The 18,209-nt window shown below is 50.8% G+C and overlaps 1 protein-coding gene across 4 annotated transcripts; it reads right to left on the reverse strand.

Moving 5' to 3' along the window:
* Nucleotides 1-1,954: 1,954 nt before the first annotated feature.
* C20H19orf12 (chromosome 20 C19orf12 homolog) lies at nucleotides 1,955-16,380 on the reverse strand. 4 transcript variants are annotated; one of them, XM_002829007.5, is made up of 3 exons: nucleotides 16,231-16,380; nucleotides 9,292-9,461; nucleotides 1,955-3,769 (listed from the first exon to the last, which is right to left on the reverse strand). In XM_002829007.5, the coding sequence occupies exons 2-3, from the start codon at nucleotides 9,449-9,451 to the stop codon at nucleotides 3,504-3,506; spliced, it is 426 nt and encodes a 141-aa protein (XP_002829053.1). In that variant the 5' UTR covers nucleotides 9,452-9,461; nucleotides 16,231-16,380; the 3' UTR covers nucleotides 1,955-3,503. The 4 variants fall into 4 exon arrangements, with proteins under 4 accessions (XP_002829053.1, XP_009251378.1, XP_009251382.1 ...); XM_009253103.4 differs by lacking the exon at nucleotides 16,231-16,380 and adding an exon at nucleotides 16,013-16,222; XM_009253107.4 differs by lacking the exon at nucleotides 9,292-9,461 and having other exon boundaries at nucleotides 16,231-16,377.
* Between the last annotated feature and the right edge of the window lie 1,829 nt (nucleotides 16,381-18,209).

Raw genomic sequence — 18,209 nt, forward strand, 5'->3', positions numbered from 1 at the left:
GCTCATGCCTGTAATCCCAGCACTTTGGGAGGCTGAGGTGGGCAGATCACGAGGTCAGGAGATTGAGACCATCCTGGCTAATATGGTGAAACCCCGTGTCTACTAAAAATAAAAAAATACAAAAATAAAAATTAGCCGGGCATGGTGGCAGGCGACTGTAGTCGAAGCTACTCGGGAGGCTGAAGCAGGAGAATGGCTTGAACCCGGGAGGCAGAGCTTGCAGTGAACCAAGATCGCGCTACTGCACTCCAGCCTGGGTGACAGTGCGAGACTCCATCTCAAAAAAAAAGAAAAAAAGAGAAAAATATATATATATACATACATAGCATTAAAACAATTGCAGGAAAGACACCAAATCTGTTACCAGCAGTTTTCTGTGTGGTGAAATTTGTAGTTTTTATTTCATTATACTTTTCTGGGTTTTTCTAGGCTTTCAGCAAGAAATACTGGCAAAAGGAAATGAACAGTTTTCAGAGACTTACTTTAAAACAGAGTTAAAGGAACACACATGAAATTGGTAACAGTGGCTGCCTCTGGGGTCGGCATGGGAGAAGGCCTTCCCTTATAGCTTGCACCCTCCCATACCTTTTAAATTTTGTACCAGGCAGGTATTACTTATTCAAAAATAAATAAATTTCTACAAAGAAGATACAGATATATTAATACTAAAACCACAGGAGCTGAGAAGCAGCGCTTGATTTCCTGGGAGAAATAAAGAAAAGTGCTTTTGGCTCCTGGGGGAGATGAGACTCCAGGTTCAGGCTGCCCTTTTAGGCCCAAAGCCTCCAAGTCACCCCAGGACCCAGCTAGTTCCAGCGTCTTCACTCAGCAAGGCCTGCTCCATCAGACACGAAACTGGTCAGGAGTTGGACCATCTCCTCCCTGGGCATTTTTCCCTGCGGTAGGGGTGGGAGGCTGTGGGAGGGGCTGCAGTAGACACTGGGCCTCTGAGCTGGGACCACCTGTGTTCCCTGGGCCTGACACAGACCAGGACCTGATGCACGAGTAAGAATGAATGGTGCCCAATCGCCTAACAAAGGGAACTCAATTTCAGCCCCGATTGTTCCAGAAGGATTTGCTGTAAGCAACCGGAGAAGTTGGCATTTGTTCAACGTGGAAAAAGTGTCCCCCAACTTTGAAGCACTGAACCAAACATCTTTGTTGAGATTTCACTCTCATGATATCTGCAAATCAACGTTTTTTCCTTCACACTAAAAACGGGCAACTTTAGAGCCCACTAAAGCTATACAAAATTGGGAGGGGGCATGCTCTGATTTTCCATTTTTAGTTCCAGGGACCGTATGAAGGACTTATTTGCAGGAAGAGCAGGAATGATCAGTTCAACAAGAAAAGCCACACTCAGTTTTCACAGACAGACAACCCCTCCTTCCCACCCCTGCCCTGTCCCGCATCAACTTAAGTGGCACATAAATGATTAAAGTGGCTTCATTAACTCCAGGAGTGTGGCCTGTGCTAGGGCACCTGATTTGTGCTAGACAAGGCCAGAGGAAGAGCAATTGCTCTACAAGAGAAAGGCTCGGCCCTTCCTTAATCACCATGGGTTATAATTCACCCTGACGTCCTTACACACATGGAGGTGCCAGGATACTGAGCTTTCCTCTAAGCGGGGCCGCAGCAGAAGTGCCTCTCTCCGAGCCTCCACGGGCTGAGAGGAGAGCCCCAAGTCCCTGCCCTGCCCCAGGACCTGGGGACCAAGGAATAACACTTTTTGTAGAGATGGAGGTCTCACTATATTGCCCAGGCGAGTTTCAAACTCTTGGCCTCAAGCGATCCTCCCACTTTGGCCTCCAAAAGTGCTGGGATTAGCATGAGCCACCTCGCCTGACCTACTCTTGCATTCTTTAAAGCCACAAATCTGGTACCTTCCCTCTTGTTTCATTTGTAAGACTTTGAATGTTAGAGATATTTTACACATAATATGTGGGAAAATGGCTTTTTAGAAAAACATTTATTGTAATCGATCACATTCAAGTTGTAGTTCTGAAAGTGAAGTGAAAACACACAGTACAACTATGCCTCAGTATCCATGGGGGATGGGTTCCAGGACTGCAACCTCAACCCTCAGACACCAACATCTGAGGATGCTCAAGTCCCTGATGGGCAATGGCGCAGCGTTTGCATATAACCTACGCACACCTTCCTGTATAATTTAAATCACCCCTAGATTTCCTATAATACCAAATACACTATAAATGCTATGTAAATATGCTACACCATATTGTTTAGGGAATAATGGCAAGAAAAAAAGGTCTGTACATGTTCAGTACAGATGCAATTTTTTTTTTCAAATATTTTCTATCCAAGGCTGGTTGGATCTAAATGTGGAGCCCACAGTTACAGAGAGCTGACTGTACTGGGGAAATCTTTAGGGTAGAAACATTTCTTAGAGATGGTTTATATCACACCACTTCAGAAAGAGCAATACAGGCATACCTCATTCTACTATGCTTTGTGGATACTGTGTTTTTTTTTAAATTGAAGGTTTGTAGCAGCCTGGCGTCAGGCAAGTCTATTTGGCACCATTTTCCAATAGCATGTGCTCACTTTGTGTTTCTGTGTCAGCATTTTGAACAATAAATATTTTTAAATTAAGGTTTCTACATTTTTTAGACATAATGCTATTGCACATTTAATGGACTGCAATATGCGGTAAATATGACTTTTAGATGCACTGGGAAACTAAAACAATGTGCTTCCTTGCTTTATTGTGATGTTGGCTTTACCGAGGTGGTCTGGAACTGAACCCACAATATCTCCGAGATATGCCTGTACTTTTTACTAAAAATATCTCATTTGAGAAGTAAACCTCAAGAACTACCATGACTTTTCAGATGGGAAGAGCGAGGCCCTGGCAGGGCGAGTCTAGGTGTGCAGCCTAGTCGGGGCCGGGGTCAAGTCCACTCGGTATTTGAGGCTTCACTCAGCAGGCCGCCCGTCCCCTCCATGGGGCCATTCGGCAGTCCTTGGGTAGGGGAGGGCTGCACTACGAGGTAAACATGATTCCAGCATGGGCTGCTCCAAGGCCCTGAGACCCCAGGGCCTGCAGGGGGTGGGATCCAGTCCTGCAGCAGGTGCTCGGAAGAGGAATCATCTCCCAAGATGAGAAGTCCCCGGGGAGAGGATGAAGTGTGGTCAGACCGTCAGGTGAGCGTGATCACTTCCCCAGACCCACGCGGGTGAGAGGACTCAGCAGATGCCTCTGAAGCCTGCGGCAGGCAGGCCTTTACTCTTCGCTGGGGGGCCAGTCAGAGGGCTGTCATGGCACACCAGTGCACATGCCACCAACACATACTGCTTCATCAGTAATTTCTGGAACATGACACTGCACAGCGGTGGCCTCTCCAGCAAGACGTTACTAGTAATACATTGATGATGTGGAGATTCCCCAGGGGCATCCACTGGGCTTCTCCCAACTCCCAAGCCACCTCTTCAGAATCACAGAGTCATCTAAAGGGGCCCCCCCACCTCCCTGAAGGCATGGCCTAGTCATCATACTGGATCTCGGCCCGCAGCTCCTTGGTGACGTAGTTCACCAGCATGGCCAGCAGCTGCTGCTGCAGGGCCTCGCTGCCCATGACCAGGGCGGTCAGCTGCACAGCGTCCGTCCACTCCAGGTGCCTGATGATGGCTGCGGCTTCGTTAAAGAGCCTCTGTTGCTCGGTAGGGGGCAGCTCCATTAGGATCTGAGGAACCGGCTTAAACTGTCCACTTGTCATCCAGGCACCTAACAGCCCCCCGACAGCCCCCCCTAGAAAACATGGAATCATTCAATTAGTGGGTTTTATTCATAAGCAATGGCCTTACTTAAGTTCCCACTGAGTGCACACCACCATCACCATGAGCAGGCACATTCATGAGCAGGCCGCAGCGGGCTCAGCCGGTGCCACGCCTGCTCCGCCAGCCCGTGTGGAGGGCAAAGGTTTATGCGGTCTTCTGTCCATTTGGCTCAGATAATTGACACCCAACATGTATTCCCTGGGCTTCGCATTTAAGGATGCGAAATGAAGCCTGCCTGCCCCATCTCCTACCTCAGTGCTGGGCCCACTAAGATCTTCTTCACGAGCTGACGGAGGCGTCTGGGCTTACTGTAAAAATCCCTCTCTAATCACAAAGGAGAATGCTGAGAAACAAATGCATTTTCTTTTTTTCTTTTCTTTTTTTTTTTGAGATGGAGTCTCGCTCTGTTGCCCAGGCTGGAGTGCAATGGCATGATCTCGGCTCGCTGCAACCTCTGCCTCCCAGGTTCAAGCAATTCTCCCACCTCAGCCTCCCAAGTAGCTGGGATTACAGGCGCACGCCACCACACCTGGCTAATTTTTGTATTTTTGTAGAAACAGGGTTTCACCATGTTGGCCAGGCTGGTCTTGAACTCCTGACCTCAGGTGATCTGCCTACCTCGGCCCCGCAAAGTGCTGGGATTATAGGCATGAGCCACCGCAACCAGCCACAAATGCATTTTCAAGAGAAACCATCTTAGGCTGGGTGCGGTGGCTCACGCCTGTAATATCAGCACTTTGGGAGGCCAAGGCAGGTGGATCACCTGAGGTCAGGAGTTCGACACCAGCCTGGCCAACATGGTGAAACACCATCTCTACTAAAAATACAAAAATTAGCTGGGCTTGGGGGCACATGCCTGTAATCCCAGATACTTGGAATCTGAGGCAGGAGAATCACTTGAATCCGGGAGGTGGAGGTTGCAGTGAGCTGAGATCACACCACTACACTCCAGCCTGGGTGGCAGAGCAAGACTCTGTCTCCAAAAAAGAAACCATCTCAGTGGTGAGACTGAATTTCCTCCACCAGGCAGCTGATATGCTCCTTGCCCCTGAACTTACAAAATCTTCAGTGAACCCATGTGGTTAAAGGACCTGGGGACAGATAAGGAGGCTCTTTCCTCTTGAAGCAGTGCTTTTCATAGAACCCCTCCAAGTTGTACAATCGATAAATAACAAACTGGCCAGGCGCGGTGGCTCACGCCTGTAATCCCAGCACTTTGAGAGGCCGAGGTGGGCGAATCACGAGGTCAGGAGTTGGAGACTAGCCTGGCCAACATGGTGAAACTCCATCTCTACTAAAAATACAAAAAATTAGCCAGGCATAGTGGCGGGTGCCTGTAATCCCAGCTACTGGCTGAGGCAGGAGAATCACTTGAACCCGGGAGGCAGAAGTTGCAGTGAGCCGAGATTGTGCCACTGCACTCCAGCCCGGGCAAGAGAGTGAGACTCCATCTCAAAAAACTAAAAATAAATATCAAATCTAAGGTAGTTTACTATTTCTCCTTCTGCCACCCTAAAAGGGCAGAAACATTATTTTTTAAATGTAAACTCATTGCCAAGGCTATGTCATGCTATTCTGGGACTTAAAGACCTTGTATCCACTGAAAGTTCTACCTGAAGAGGCCACGTGCAGAATACGGTGCAGAGGAAGGGAAGGTGCCCTAGGGAAGAGGTCCAAAGTCAAGTGCCTCCAAGAGCCAGGGAGGAACTAAGAACAGTGAAGGGGCGGTTGGGCCTTACCCGGCCTCTCCCCTGCTGAGGTTGGATGGATGGCAGGCTCTGACTTCATCCCAATCTATAGTCTGGGCCAACCAAGCCTTGAATTGCATGGACCTTCTGAGGCCCAGGACACAGAAGAGCTGGACAGCTTGGTTCCTATTGAGTGGCAGTGGCTACTTCACGCCAGTTCATTGCTACCACACAAAATACCAGATTTGTAGCTTTAAAACGTCTCACGATTTTTAAATATCACCAATCAGATATTTAAAGATGAAGCCCACTAGACTTAGTGACTCACTTTCAACAGACAGAGTATGGAAAGGGAAACAGAAACTTTGCAGTGGAAACACCCAGCAAACACGCCCTTAACCAAGTGTTCAAGGTCAACATCACTGACGTCATGTGAATATCACATACCCCCAGAATTAATGCAAGACAAGGGAAAGGGGCACGTCACCTCCCAGGCATGCCTCCCAAAGACTCCTAAGTCCAGTACCATCCTAAACACATCTGGCAAATTCAAAGTGAGAGATGTTCTACGAAATACCTGCCCAGTACTCCTCAAAACTATCAAGGTTGTGAACAAGGAAAGTCTGAGAAAGTGTTAAAGGCCAGAGGAGACTAAGAAAGCAGGCGATTCAATGCAATGTGGTGTCTTAGACTGGATCCTGAAACCAAAAAAAAAAAAAAAGGCCATTAATGCAGAAACTGGTGAAACCCAAATCAAGTCTGGAGAATGGTTAATAGTAACATATTCCTTGGTGTTGCTTTCTTAGGTTTTTTTTGTTTTGTTTTGTTTTCCTTAGAATCTCACTCTGTTGCCCAGTTTGGAGTGCAGTGGTGTGATCATACCTCACTGCAGCCTCAAACTCCTAGGCTCAAGCAGTCCTCCCACCTTGGCCTCCCAAGTAGCTGGGATTACAGGCATGAACCACCACGCCTGGCTAATTTTTTTTTTTTTTCGTAGAGACAGGGTCTCATTATGTTGCCCAGTCTGGTCTCGAACTGCTGGGCTCAAGCAATCTTTCAGTCTCAAGCTTCCCAAAGTGCTGAGACTACAGAGGCATGGGCCACTGCACCCAGCCCATTTTAGTTTTGACAAGCACACAGTAATACATGTGAACGCTAGGAGAACTGAAACTGGATGGAGGATATACAGGAATCCTTTGTACTATCTTCGCAACTTCTCTGTAAACCTAATATTATTGTGAAATGAAAAGTTTCTTTCAAAAATGCAACCCAGGCCAGAGAGAACCCACTGGCAGGCTGGACTTAGACAACAGGCAGCAAAACCAGTGCTTGCTTCCTCTGGAAGTCAAGCACTGAGGCCCCTAGAGCAGACACTACCCCGGGTACTGAGCAGGGGCCAGCCCCATACCCCAGAAGCTGAATGCCACACGCAGACAGGGTTCACCTCCTCTGCAAAAGAAAGGCACATTCTGGGGAGGGAAAACCAGCTAATTTACAAGTTTTACTGAACTTCTCCCCATGACACCAGTGAAATGCTCCGAGTCGACAAGAGTTGCACTCATGTGCACTAAACCTTTATGAGAACATCAATATTTGATTTAGAGCAGCACTTAATGCAAAAAGTCGCCAGGAATATCGACCAGCAAATTACTGGCTCTTCGGAGAGGAGAAAATTCCTTTGTTTTCAGGGTAAAATGATGCTCCCGCCCATGCCCAGGGACTGGAAGTAGTGAACCCCCCGGGCTCTCTTAGTGGACATCCTGTTCTCCACCAGCTTTTACTCAATCTGAATAAAATATGTGCTCCCAAAATAGCATCTGGGCGCAGCTATATGATAAAATGATCCCCAAAGCCTTCCCCTGAGCACTGAGATGGAGGTGGGGGCACAGATGCAGAGTGTCATCGAGGAAGAAGGAAACAGCCTTGTCTCCCCCATCTCCGGTTCCTTCCCGGATGGCAAGATGCTGAAGTCAGGCCTCACTAATTCATGGAGTTTGGAAAGGAAAATACGGAAAGGGAAGGTCTGGGGCCACCCACACATTTATTTTTCTCCTCAGTGTGAGCCTCAGCTTAACGAAATGTCCTTGAATGTCAATCCCACTGCAGAAGGGAAGAACAGGGCAGGAACCCGGCCAGCGAGCTGGGGAACGGAAGCCAACCTCAGCAGAAAAGCGCTTCTCTCTCTCACCTGTGAGCATGGAGACTGCATGCTACACAGAAAGGATCTCCACCAGACGGTAAGCTCTCCAGGCCCCATGTCCCCAGCTCAGGCTGGCCAGCACAGAGCAGGCATGTGGCAAGTATCTGCCACGCCCGATACGACAAATGAAGCCATCATAAGAATCCCTGTTAAACTGCGGCAGGTCCCTGCAGCCACCTAGAGGGAGGCCTCGCCTGGCCCCTGCCTAGCTCAGGTCTGAAGAACGTTCAGCTCTCTGACTCCATCTATGGTTTCGGCCACAGCCCCAGGCCAGGTAGACCTTCTGAGGCTCAGGACACAGGAATTCTTCCTTCCCCAAGCCAAATAAAGTAACTTCATCCTAGCTCCAAGGAACAGTGGAAAAATTAGCCAAACTTTCATTCATTGCCTGAAATTGATTCTCAAATAGAAGCAGGTGGTAAATGGCCAGGCACGGTGGCTCATGCCTGTAATCCTAGCACTTTGGGAGGCCCAGGCAGGTGGATCACTTGTGGCCAGGAGTTTGAGACCAGCCTGGCCAAAAGGACAAAACCCTGTCTCTACTAAAAATACAAAAATTAGCCGGTGTGGTGGCACACACCTGTAGTCCCAGCTACTCAGGAGGCTGAGGCAGGAGAATCACTCGAACCCACGAGGCAGAGGTTGCGGTGAGCCGAGATCATGCCACTGCACTCCAGTCTGGGCGACAGAGCAAGACTCTGTCTCAAAAAGGAAAGAAAAAAAGCAGGTGGTAAAGGAGGTGGGCAGGCCCTCTAGGGGTGAAAGGCAGTTCTTTTGGTGGTCTCTTTCAGAACAAGGGAGATCTCTCAGAGTGAGCTGGCTCACATGAAATGGCCACACCACATGTGCTGAGAAGGCGCATGGCCCCTCCCAGCCTCCTCCCTGGTTTCCTTTCTGCAGGGACCTGGCAGTCATGATCAGGGTGAGGGAGGCCACCATGGGATCCAGGACACCCTGGTATCTTCAGAGGCCTGTTGCTCTGATACTTATTCTGGGATCCCAGCACTGGGGGAAAGATGCCTCTAGGCCCAAATGACACAGATGCCATTTACAAGAGTGCCCCACACTTCTAAGACATTCACATAGAAGCTTGCATTTCCAATGGGACAAATTATATCTGCAAAGATCATTTCGCAGAGGCAACCTTAACTCCACCAACTCCTCCCACGAGACGCATGGCACCACTTGTACAAGTTCATTTCTCCCTGTGTTTCTTTTCTTTTTTCTTTTTCCTTTTTTTTGAGATAGAGTCTTGTTCTGTCACCCAGGCTGGAGTGCAATGGCACGATCTTGGCTCACTGCAATCTTTGCCTCCCGGGTTTAAGCGATTCTCCTGCCTCAGCCTCCCGAGTAGCTGGGATTACAGACACCCAGACAACCCGCCACCACGCCCAGCTATTTTTTGTATTTTTAGTAGAGACGGGGTTTCACCATGTTGGCCAGGCTAGTCTCAAACTCCTGACCTCAGGTGATCCGCCTGCCTCAGCCTCCCAAAGTGCTGGGATTACAGGCATGAGCCACTGCGCCTGGCCTTCTCCCTGTGTTTCAACGGCCCTTTTATGACATCCCCGAGGCTGGCTATCTCTGTGAGACACCTGCACTTACCAACGGCGAGTCCCGGTGGGCCGCCCACCAAACCCCCAACGAAGGCGACGGCCCCTGTGACCAGGGCACCCTTCCCAGAGTGCTTGACAGCCGCCTTCATCTTCCTCTCCCCAGAAAGGGAGCACAGCAGCTTCATGATGTCCTCCACCATGATGGTCATCGTGGCGGGCCTTCGAGGGAGAAGTTCAGAGGGACAGTTTTAACGAGCGTAAGAGTATTTCCATCCCAATGCCACTCTAGTTCCTAGAGTTTTAAGGAAGGGTCCCCCTTTTCAGGAGAGCACAGCAGCTCCAAGCGCCTGTATGACAGACAGCATCCAGACGGTGTTAAGTTCCCACAGACAGGGCAGGCAGCAGTTAGTGAATAAGCAAATAGCAGCAGCTGAGTGGATGAAAGGTCTTCTTTGCCCTCTGATTAACTTCTGACTTACGACAGATTAAGGAGCAACCCGGCCACATGTTCTGCTGCTTCATCACGAGGGAGGTGGTCTGACCCTTCTGGCATCAGTGGCCTTTGCACTGGCCCGGGGCATGCCCTGCACACAAAGCCCAGCAGAGACCAGGAAGTCCCAGCGTGAGGCATCTGAACCGAGGCCAACCCAGAGCCAGGGAAGGGACGGGATCCTGTGAGCACACGGGCACTGACCTGCGGTGGGCCCTGAGCAGAGGGTCAGATACCTCCCTTCTATGACGGAGACAGTCCCTACAGGCTGGATTCTCAGACAGTGCCAGCAGGATGAGCAGGAAGTGCCTGGCATAAGTCTGGAAGCCTGCAGGCTCCCGACCCAGGATGGCTCTGAACGAACACTGTTACTCATACACACACTGGGCTGCCTTAAACAACTGTTCTTAAAAATCAACACAGTTGTACCCATGGGACACTAGAAGCAAGGACAAGATAAAGCAGGGAGACAAAGCAACTGGAGAAAAAATACATGAAATCATTCCCAGGCTTTGCGATACATATGGATAGACAGACGGACGGGCGAGTGGACCTTTAGCACAACGACTTTTAGCACAATCCTCCGGGGTAGGGAAAATGTGTGCCATGCTGGAGCCAGGGCAGGGAGCAGCGGGCTCTGGAGAGACCAAAGGCTGAGAAAATCAAAGACCCCCACAAGGTGGGGGGTCTCCTCAGAGCTCTGGCTGAGCCCAAGGCTCCAGCAGTACTTCCCTTTCTCACCAGCACTTCCCATTTCATTCTAGGTGGAAATATTGAAACAGGTACTACAGCAATTTGACTGAGGAAGTTATGGATAGATTCTATTGCTTATTATCTTTTTTCTTTTTTTTTTTTTTTTTTGAGATGCGGTCTTGCTTTGTTGCCCAGGCTGGAGTGCAGTGGCACGATCACAACTCACTGCAGCCTCGACCTCCTGGGCTCAAGCGATCCTCCCACCTCAGCCTCCTGAGTAGATGGGACTACAGGTGTGCAATCACCACGCCCAGCTAATTTTATTTTTATTTTTATTTTTAGTAGAGATGACTACTATGTTGCCCAGGCTGGTCTTGAACTCCTGGGCTCAAGAGATCCTCCTACCTTAGCCTCTCAAAGTGTTAGGATTACAAGCATGAGCCACTACATTTGGCCTTAATATCTTTGGGTTATATGTTATGTGAGGTTTTTTTGTTTTGTTTGTTGTTGTTTGTTTGTTTGTTTTTAAGAGACAGTGTCTCTTGTTGCCCAAGCTGGTGTGCAGTGGTGCGATCATGGCTCACTGCAGCCTTGAACTCCTGGGCTACAGTGATCCTCCCACCTCAGTCTCCTGAGTATCTGGGGCTAAAGGCCCACTAAAGTGTTGCTAAAGGCAACACTACACTCAGCTAATTTTTTGTTTTCATAGAGACAGGGTCTCGCAATGTTGCCCAGCCTGGTCTTGACTTCCTGAGCTCAAGCAATCTTCCTGCCTCAGCCTCCCAGAGTGCTGGGATTACAGGTGTGGGCCACCGTACCCAGACATGTATGCTTTTCTGACCCAACAATGATCCAGAAGCAGAAGTCCCTACTGTAAAATTACTCTCCCAATCCTGGGATATAATTTTGAGCCCAGAGAACAAACCCATGAATCCATGAGAGGACCACAGAGTCAGGTCCTCAGAACTTCTCTGCAGTCCCAGGAGAACATCCTGCGCTCCTGCCCCTGTAAATTTCCCTTCTTTTTCCCCGTTGGTACACATTAGACCTGTGATTCTCCACAAGTGCACGGGAATCACTGAAAACCTTGTCAGATACAGCCAATATGAGAGGGTAAGATTCTGCATTTCCAACAAGCCCCCAAAGTGCTCCTCTGATCTCACTTTGGGCAGCAAGACCCCAAAAGGGCATAACGCAGGACTCTGACATTCGTTACTCAGTCTTCAAATTCAGAAATTGCAAACAAGCACCCCTAGATATGTCTTTTTGGCTCCATGGAGTATGAGAGGCAGTGGGAGAGCAGGCCTTGTAAGCCCTGCTCACATAAGGGACTGGAGGAGCACTCAGGTCTGTGGGTCCCTGCTCTGGCTACCCTGTGCCCTGGGTCTCCCAAAACCTGGTCTCCTGGTTTCCAGGCCCTGCCCAGCTCCTTTGCTGGCTGACAGGTTGAATGCCTCCTCCTTTTCCCCAGAAGAGAACCCCCTTCCACTAGTCCAGTGGTCAAGATTTGTTTACATACAAATGTCTAAACAATAAAATGGCATTATAACAGTGTCAGGACTGAACAGGCAGAACCCACCCAGAAATGGGGACAAAGAGCGCAGAACCTGATGTATCCAGTCACCATGGTCCTGAAAAGCTGTCACACAAACAAAATGACATAGATAGCTAGATAGAGATATACAGAGAGGTTTTTTTTTGGTTTGTTTTTTGTTTTTTTTTTTTTTTGAGACAGAGTCTGCTCCGTCACCTAGGCTGGAGTGTAGTGGCGCGATCTTGGCTCACTGCAGCCTCCGCCTCCCACGTTCAAGCGATTCTCCTGCCTCAACCTCCCGAATAGCTGGGACTACAGACATGCACCACCACACCTGGCTAAGTTTTGTATTTTTAGTAGAGATGGGGTTTCACCATGTTGGCCAGGCTGGTCTTGAACTTCTGGCCTCAGGTGATCTGCCTGCCTTGGCCTCTCAAAGTGCTGGGATTACAGGCGTGAGCCACCACGTCCAGCACAAAATGAGATATATTTCAAGTACATATTAAGGTAACCAAAGGAAATAATTTTACAGTAAAATCTTACAAAAAGCTCAAAATCCTGGTGTAAAATATCTAATCACCTTTGAGCTTAGTTCTGGTTTATATCCAGCTTTTCATCTGTCAATTATATTGGAAAAACAGGCACTGCCCAGGTCTCAGGAGGGCCCCTTTGGAGGCTGCAAGGAACCTCCCTTTCCCAGGGTGTGAAGACCCTGAGCCCTGCCATGCTTGGTCTGCAAGGCTGGCTTCCAGGCCAGTGCCCAGACACCACTCCCAAAACAGGTTTTCTGCAGTTTTGGGTCTGCACTATCAAAACAGTTTCTGCACAGCAAGAAAATGCATGTAGAAGCGGAAAGAAGGAAGGCAGGAAACAGATACATAACCACTTTAGCTCTACTGGCTACCACCAAAAAAAAAAAAACCTATCTTCCCACCTGCTCCGAATGACTTTAAGTGAAAATCTACAGAGGCTAAAGAGATGTCCTTGCAAAAATGCTACTTCCAACTCTACCTGCTCCAGCCAGGCCGGCATCAGTGGAGAGGAGAGAGAGAAATCAATTAGGCAAATAGTTAGGGCAAGGGTCCTTGGCAGAATTCCCTTCTAACAAAAAGCAGCCTAAGAGGTTGTTTCCCTTTCAGGAAACACAGATAAGGAAGGCAAGCTCTAACAGAGAAAGGGGGTCCCCTGTGTGACATACAGACATATGGTGGGCCCCAGTAAGCACAGTCCTCTCCCTTCTTAGAAATACTCAAGACACGGCCGGGCGCGGTGGCTCACGCTTGTAATTCCAGCACTTTGGGAGGCCGAGGTGGGCAGATCAGGAGGTCAAGAGATCGAGACTATCCTGGCCAACATGGTGAAAACCCATCTCTACTAAAAAAATACAAAAATTAGCCAGGTGTCGTGGTGCTCGCCTGTAATCCCAGCTACTTGGGAGGCTGAGGCAGGAGAACCACTTGAACCCGGGAGGCGGAGGTTGCAGTGAGCTGAGATCACACCACTGCACTCCAGCCTGGCGGCAGAGGAGCGGGACTCCATCTCAAAAAAAAAGAAAAAAGAAATACTCAGACACAGAGGCTTGCATGGCACTGATAAGAAGAGCTACCCTGGACCAGGCATGTCTACCTTGGAGTGTTCTACCCCCTACCCCCCAACCTTTTTCACACATACACAATAGGAAGAAATAAGCAACATGGAGTAGTAACACAGGCTAAGAAGCCCACATGTGCACTAGAAAGGGTGGGGCGAGGACTCAGAAATTCGTACCTTATGTAAATGAAGCACCCCTCCCACCAGCTTTTCTATAAAAACCCTTGCATTTCACTGTAAAATGGCAACCCATCTTTCTGGGACCCCTCTCCGATCCAGAGAGCTTTCTTTCTTTCGCTTATTAAACTTCTGCTCTAACCTACCCTCTGGAGTGTCTGCGTCCTTGATTCCTTGGCCATGAGACCAAGAACTTCGGTGACATCTCAGACAATGAGGCAGGTTTCACTGAGACACAAGCCCAAGGTTCTGCAGAATGGGAGGGCCAGCAGCTATCACTGTGTGTGTGAGGGCAGGCAGAGGAAGTCACTGTGTTTTAATAGTCCCCGCACCATGGGTAGAGATGTTGTGGCTGACTCGATCCAAGGTTTAATTTCTTTGCAGTAATCATTTCAGAAGTTAGAGCATTAACAGGCTCTTGTTGGGGAAGAAAGGTAACTCCATCTCCTGAGCCCTTGCTAAAAAGCTCAGCTTCCTGAATTCTCCAGGCTCGCCAGATTGAGAGGGAAGCCCACCCTGCTCCTTCTCCCACCACAAGGCTGCCTTTGTCTGTAAATGACAGGGAAGTGGGTGAGGAGGGAGGATGGGGACAGACCTCAGGGGGTGGGAGTGTGGCTCCCCACCCTCCACTGTATCACGCCTATTTCACACTCAGATTTGTCCACACACCAGGCCCTGATCACAGGAAGCCCATCTGCCAGCCACAGGGAAGGCAAACGCCAACTTGAAGCTCCAGTTTCTCGCAGGTGCCCGGGCTGCTCTGAGAGATGCAGAGCGATGGAGACAAGCCCATCTCACCGAGAGCAGCCTAGCTTTCTGAGTTTGGACCAGATTGTAAGAGATAAGGGAGAGGAAGGCTTCAGATAGCTCTGAAGAGAGCTATCTGACCTCCAAGTACCCTGTTCTTTAACAAAAAATTAGATCTGGCTCTTGTCAACATTGACCTCCCACCTCTCTATACCCCAGCGCAAAGGCAGTAGGTGGATCCCACCAGCAAACATTTTTGGATTAGCTCATAGTTGTTTTTTTAAAACAAATTAGTTGCCAATATTTAAAAATCAGGAGATTTTGCATGCACCTCAGATTCCTGATTTCTCCTGAAAAATCAGAAGACCAGATCACATTGGACCTGCCATTCTGTGTAGCAATGGAGGCCAGGGCTGAGCAGGGGCCATCCCCTGCCCATCCGCATACAGCAGGGCCCTGCCCTCTCTACCCCAGCCTCTCCTGGCAGCATCCACCTTACCTATCTACTTGATCAATAAACAGATCACTTCAAAGCTTCTCAAAGTATCCCTCTTTCTTTTTTTTTCTTTCCTTCCTTCCTTTTCTCTTTCTCTTTCTTTCTCTCTTTCTTTCCCTCTCCCCTTCCTTCCTGCTTTTGTTGTTGTTGTTGTTGTTGTTGTTTCCAGAAACGCAGTCTCCCTATGTTGCCTAGGCTGGTCGGGAACTGGCCTCAAGCAATTCTTCAGCCTCGGCCTCCCGAGTAGCTGGAACTACAGGTGCTCTTCCAAGATGGTGAAACCCCGTCTCTACTAAAAAATACAAAAATTGGTCGGGGCGGCTCACGTCTGTAATCCCAGCACTGTAGAAGGCTGAGGCAGGTGGATCGCAAGGTCAGGAGTTTGAGACTAGCCTGGCCAATATGGCGAAACTCCGTCTCTACTAAAAAAAAAAAATTAGCCAGGCTTGGTGGTGTCGCCTGTTATCCCAGCTACTAGGGAGGCTGAGGCAGGGGAATTGCTTGAACGAGGGAGGTGGAGGTTGCAGTGAGCCAAGATCGCGCCATTGCATTCCAGCCTGGACAACAGAGCAAGACTGCATTAAAAAAAAAAAAAAAAAAAAAAAAAAAAAAAAAAAAAAAGCTCAACAAACTACCTGTCACCCCCAAAACTAATCTCACCGCCTAAATCATTAACGACCCTTCCTGACCAAATCTAAACTAGCGCCCAGATCTTCTTCCCAAATGGCTCAGCCAGCTCCGCTGCCCCACAGGTGTCCTGTCAGGATCCGCTTCACATTTATAATACCTAGCACCCCACCCCAGCCCCGCCCCGCCCCTGCCCCACAGCCACCCCCACTCTACCCCACCCCTACCCATCACATTCCGCACCCCACCCCCGCCAAACCCACATCCCCCACCCCACTCACCCCCCACCCAACCTCACCCACTCCCACCACGTCCACCACCCGCACCCCACCCCCACCCACCACACCCGTGCCTACACCACTCCTGAGTGACAGCCAGCCAGGGCCCGGGACTCTAGTTCCAGCTCTGCTGCTTACTTGTGTGACTTCAGCCTCTCCGTGCCTCAGTTTCTCCATAGGGACAATGACTACACTAACAGTGTCCACCCCGGCACCTGGAGGGCCGGGCTCCCGGCAGGGCGGGGACCCCCTCCCCAAGGCGCTCCCGGGCTTCCAGGCCTGCTCTTGGGGTGCCCCCTCCTCTCGCGGGGCGCGGCCTGGGAGGCGCCCCGCCCCGGCTCCGGGCGCACCTTTACCTGTGGGGAGCGGAGGCCTGCGGGGCGCCCTCGGCGATCAGAGGCGGCTGCGGCCCGGGCCTGGCTGGCCCCAGGCTCCCAGCCCAGCTCCCCGGCCCCGGCCCCAGCCCCGCGGAGGGTCGCGCAGACCTTGGTGGCGGCCCCGGCGCTGGCCCCGCCCTCTGTCCCGCCTTCCGGCTGCGCCGGGCCTTCCGGGAAGCCACGCGCTGGGCCAGCTCCTGGCTCCGAGCTGCGCCCGGCCTTAGGGGGACCCGGGGGTCGCTGCTGGGCACCCCCTCCCCGGTCCTGGCCCACCCCGCCGCTGACACCAGGGCCCTGGCTTGGGTTGCGGGTGGCGCGCCGAGACGAGGCTCCCGGAGAGGAGTCCTGGGGACCGCAAGGCCGCGCTCCCACAGACCCAGCCCTGCCCTTCTGCCACGCGCACGCACGATCACATCCGGGCCCCGTGCACCTGCCTCCAGGACCGCGGGGACCTCCCGGAGACCTCCCTCCCTTTGGCCTGGAGGACCCCTCCCCGCAGTCTGGGCGCGGAAGAGAGCACAGGGGCATCTGGAGGTCAAGGGTGCTGCGTCCGTATTTGGTGAATGTGTGGGCCGGAGCCAGATTTCCGCTGTTCCAGAGCCTGCTCTGGAGCCTCTGGGTGGGGGTTGCAAAAGGAGAAGCAGACTGGGTGGGACCCGTAATCCCAGCTGCCAGTGAGGCTGAGGAGGGAGGATTGCTTGAGCCCAGCAGTTGGAGCGTGGGCAACACAGTGACATCCCATCTCTACAAATAATAATAAAAATTAGGCCGGGTGGGTGAGTCATACCTGTGACCTACAGCATTTTGGGAGGCTGAAGCAGGAGGATTGCTTGAGCCCAGGAGTTCGAGGCTGCAGTGAACTATGATCGCACCACTGCACTTCAGCCTGGGTGACAGAGTGAGACCGTCTCTTAAAAAAAGAAAAAAAAAGGAAAAGAACTGGCTTTACTCTTAGGACTCTTGGATGGGGGCCAAAGCTGAGGCAAGGCAGCCTCTTAGGAAGGTGCAAAGGGCATGAGGCTGGGGTTGCAGAACTGCCCAGGAATACTACTGTATTGAGGCCTGTGGGAAGCTGTCCCCACTGTTGTCATGCAAGGTCTGGCCTTGAACCATCTCAAATCCAAAAGTGACTTCTGAGGGGCTCTCTATAGAGAATTAATCCTAACAGGAACCCTGCAAAGCAGGCATGGTTGTCATTGCTATATTACAGATGGGAAGCTCTAAACACAGGCTGCTCTGCCCAAGGCCACCCTGGTTAGAAAGTTTCAGGGCCCAGACTCCAGCCGGGGTCTCAGTAGCTCAAAGCCTCCGCCTGTGACCAGCACTCTGCTTGCTTTCCAGGGTGCTATGGGCACCCAGAGGACGGACCCTTTTCCATTCTTAAAAGAATGGAACAAAAGCTCTTAATACCAAGCTTTCCCAGGCCTTGGCTGGGATAAAACAACCCCATTTATTCCTGAATCGGAGGTTTCGCTTGAGTTTGGGTGACTTTCAAGAGGGAAAGTGAACCGAGGCCAGGGGAACTCAGCTTGCTGCCTTCTTGGGGCCTGAGTGTGGCGCTCCCTTTTCTCTGCGGGCAGCTCCCTCTGGCGGCACATTGCAGAACTGGCCTGCAGACTCCTCCCCCAGAGATAGTGGGGAGAGGACCTGCATAGGGAAAGACGCTGGGAGTGAAAGAAGCTTCAAAGTCCAGGCCCTCCAGAGAAGGCAAGCATGTAAGAAGTTCATGCAGCCGAGCGCGGCGGCTCACACCTGTAATCCCAGCACTGTGGGAGGCCAAGGCGGGCAGATCACCTGAGGCCAGGACTTTGAGACCAGCCTGGGCAACATGGTGAAACCCCATCTCCGCTAAACATGGAAAAATGAGCCAGACATGGTGGTGCACGCCTGTAGTCCCAGCTACTCGGGAGGTTGAGGCAGGAGAATCGCTTGGACCCGGGAGATGGAGGTTGCAGTGA

Source organism: Pongo abelii, chromosome 20 (genome assembly GCF_028885655.2).
Source record: "Pongo abelii isolate AG06213 chromosome 20, NHGRI_mPonAbe1-v2.0_pri, whole genome shotgun sequence".
Lineage (NCBI taxonomy): Eukaryota > Metazoa > Chordata > Mammalia > Primates > Hominidae > Pongo > Pongo abelii.

What these genes read in the sequence shown, in the direction of transcription:
- C20H19orf12 (XM_002829007.5), bottom strand. Translation starts at nt 9,451, where the DNA reads ATGACCATCATGGTGGAGGACATCATGAAGCTGCTGTGCTCCCTTTCT. An exon ending in CCCACCGGGACTCGCCGTTG is followed by an intron (nt 3,770 to 9,291) that starts GTAAGTGCAGGT and finishes CATGTTTTCTAG; the next exon opens with GGGGGGCTGTCGGGGGGCTG.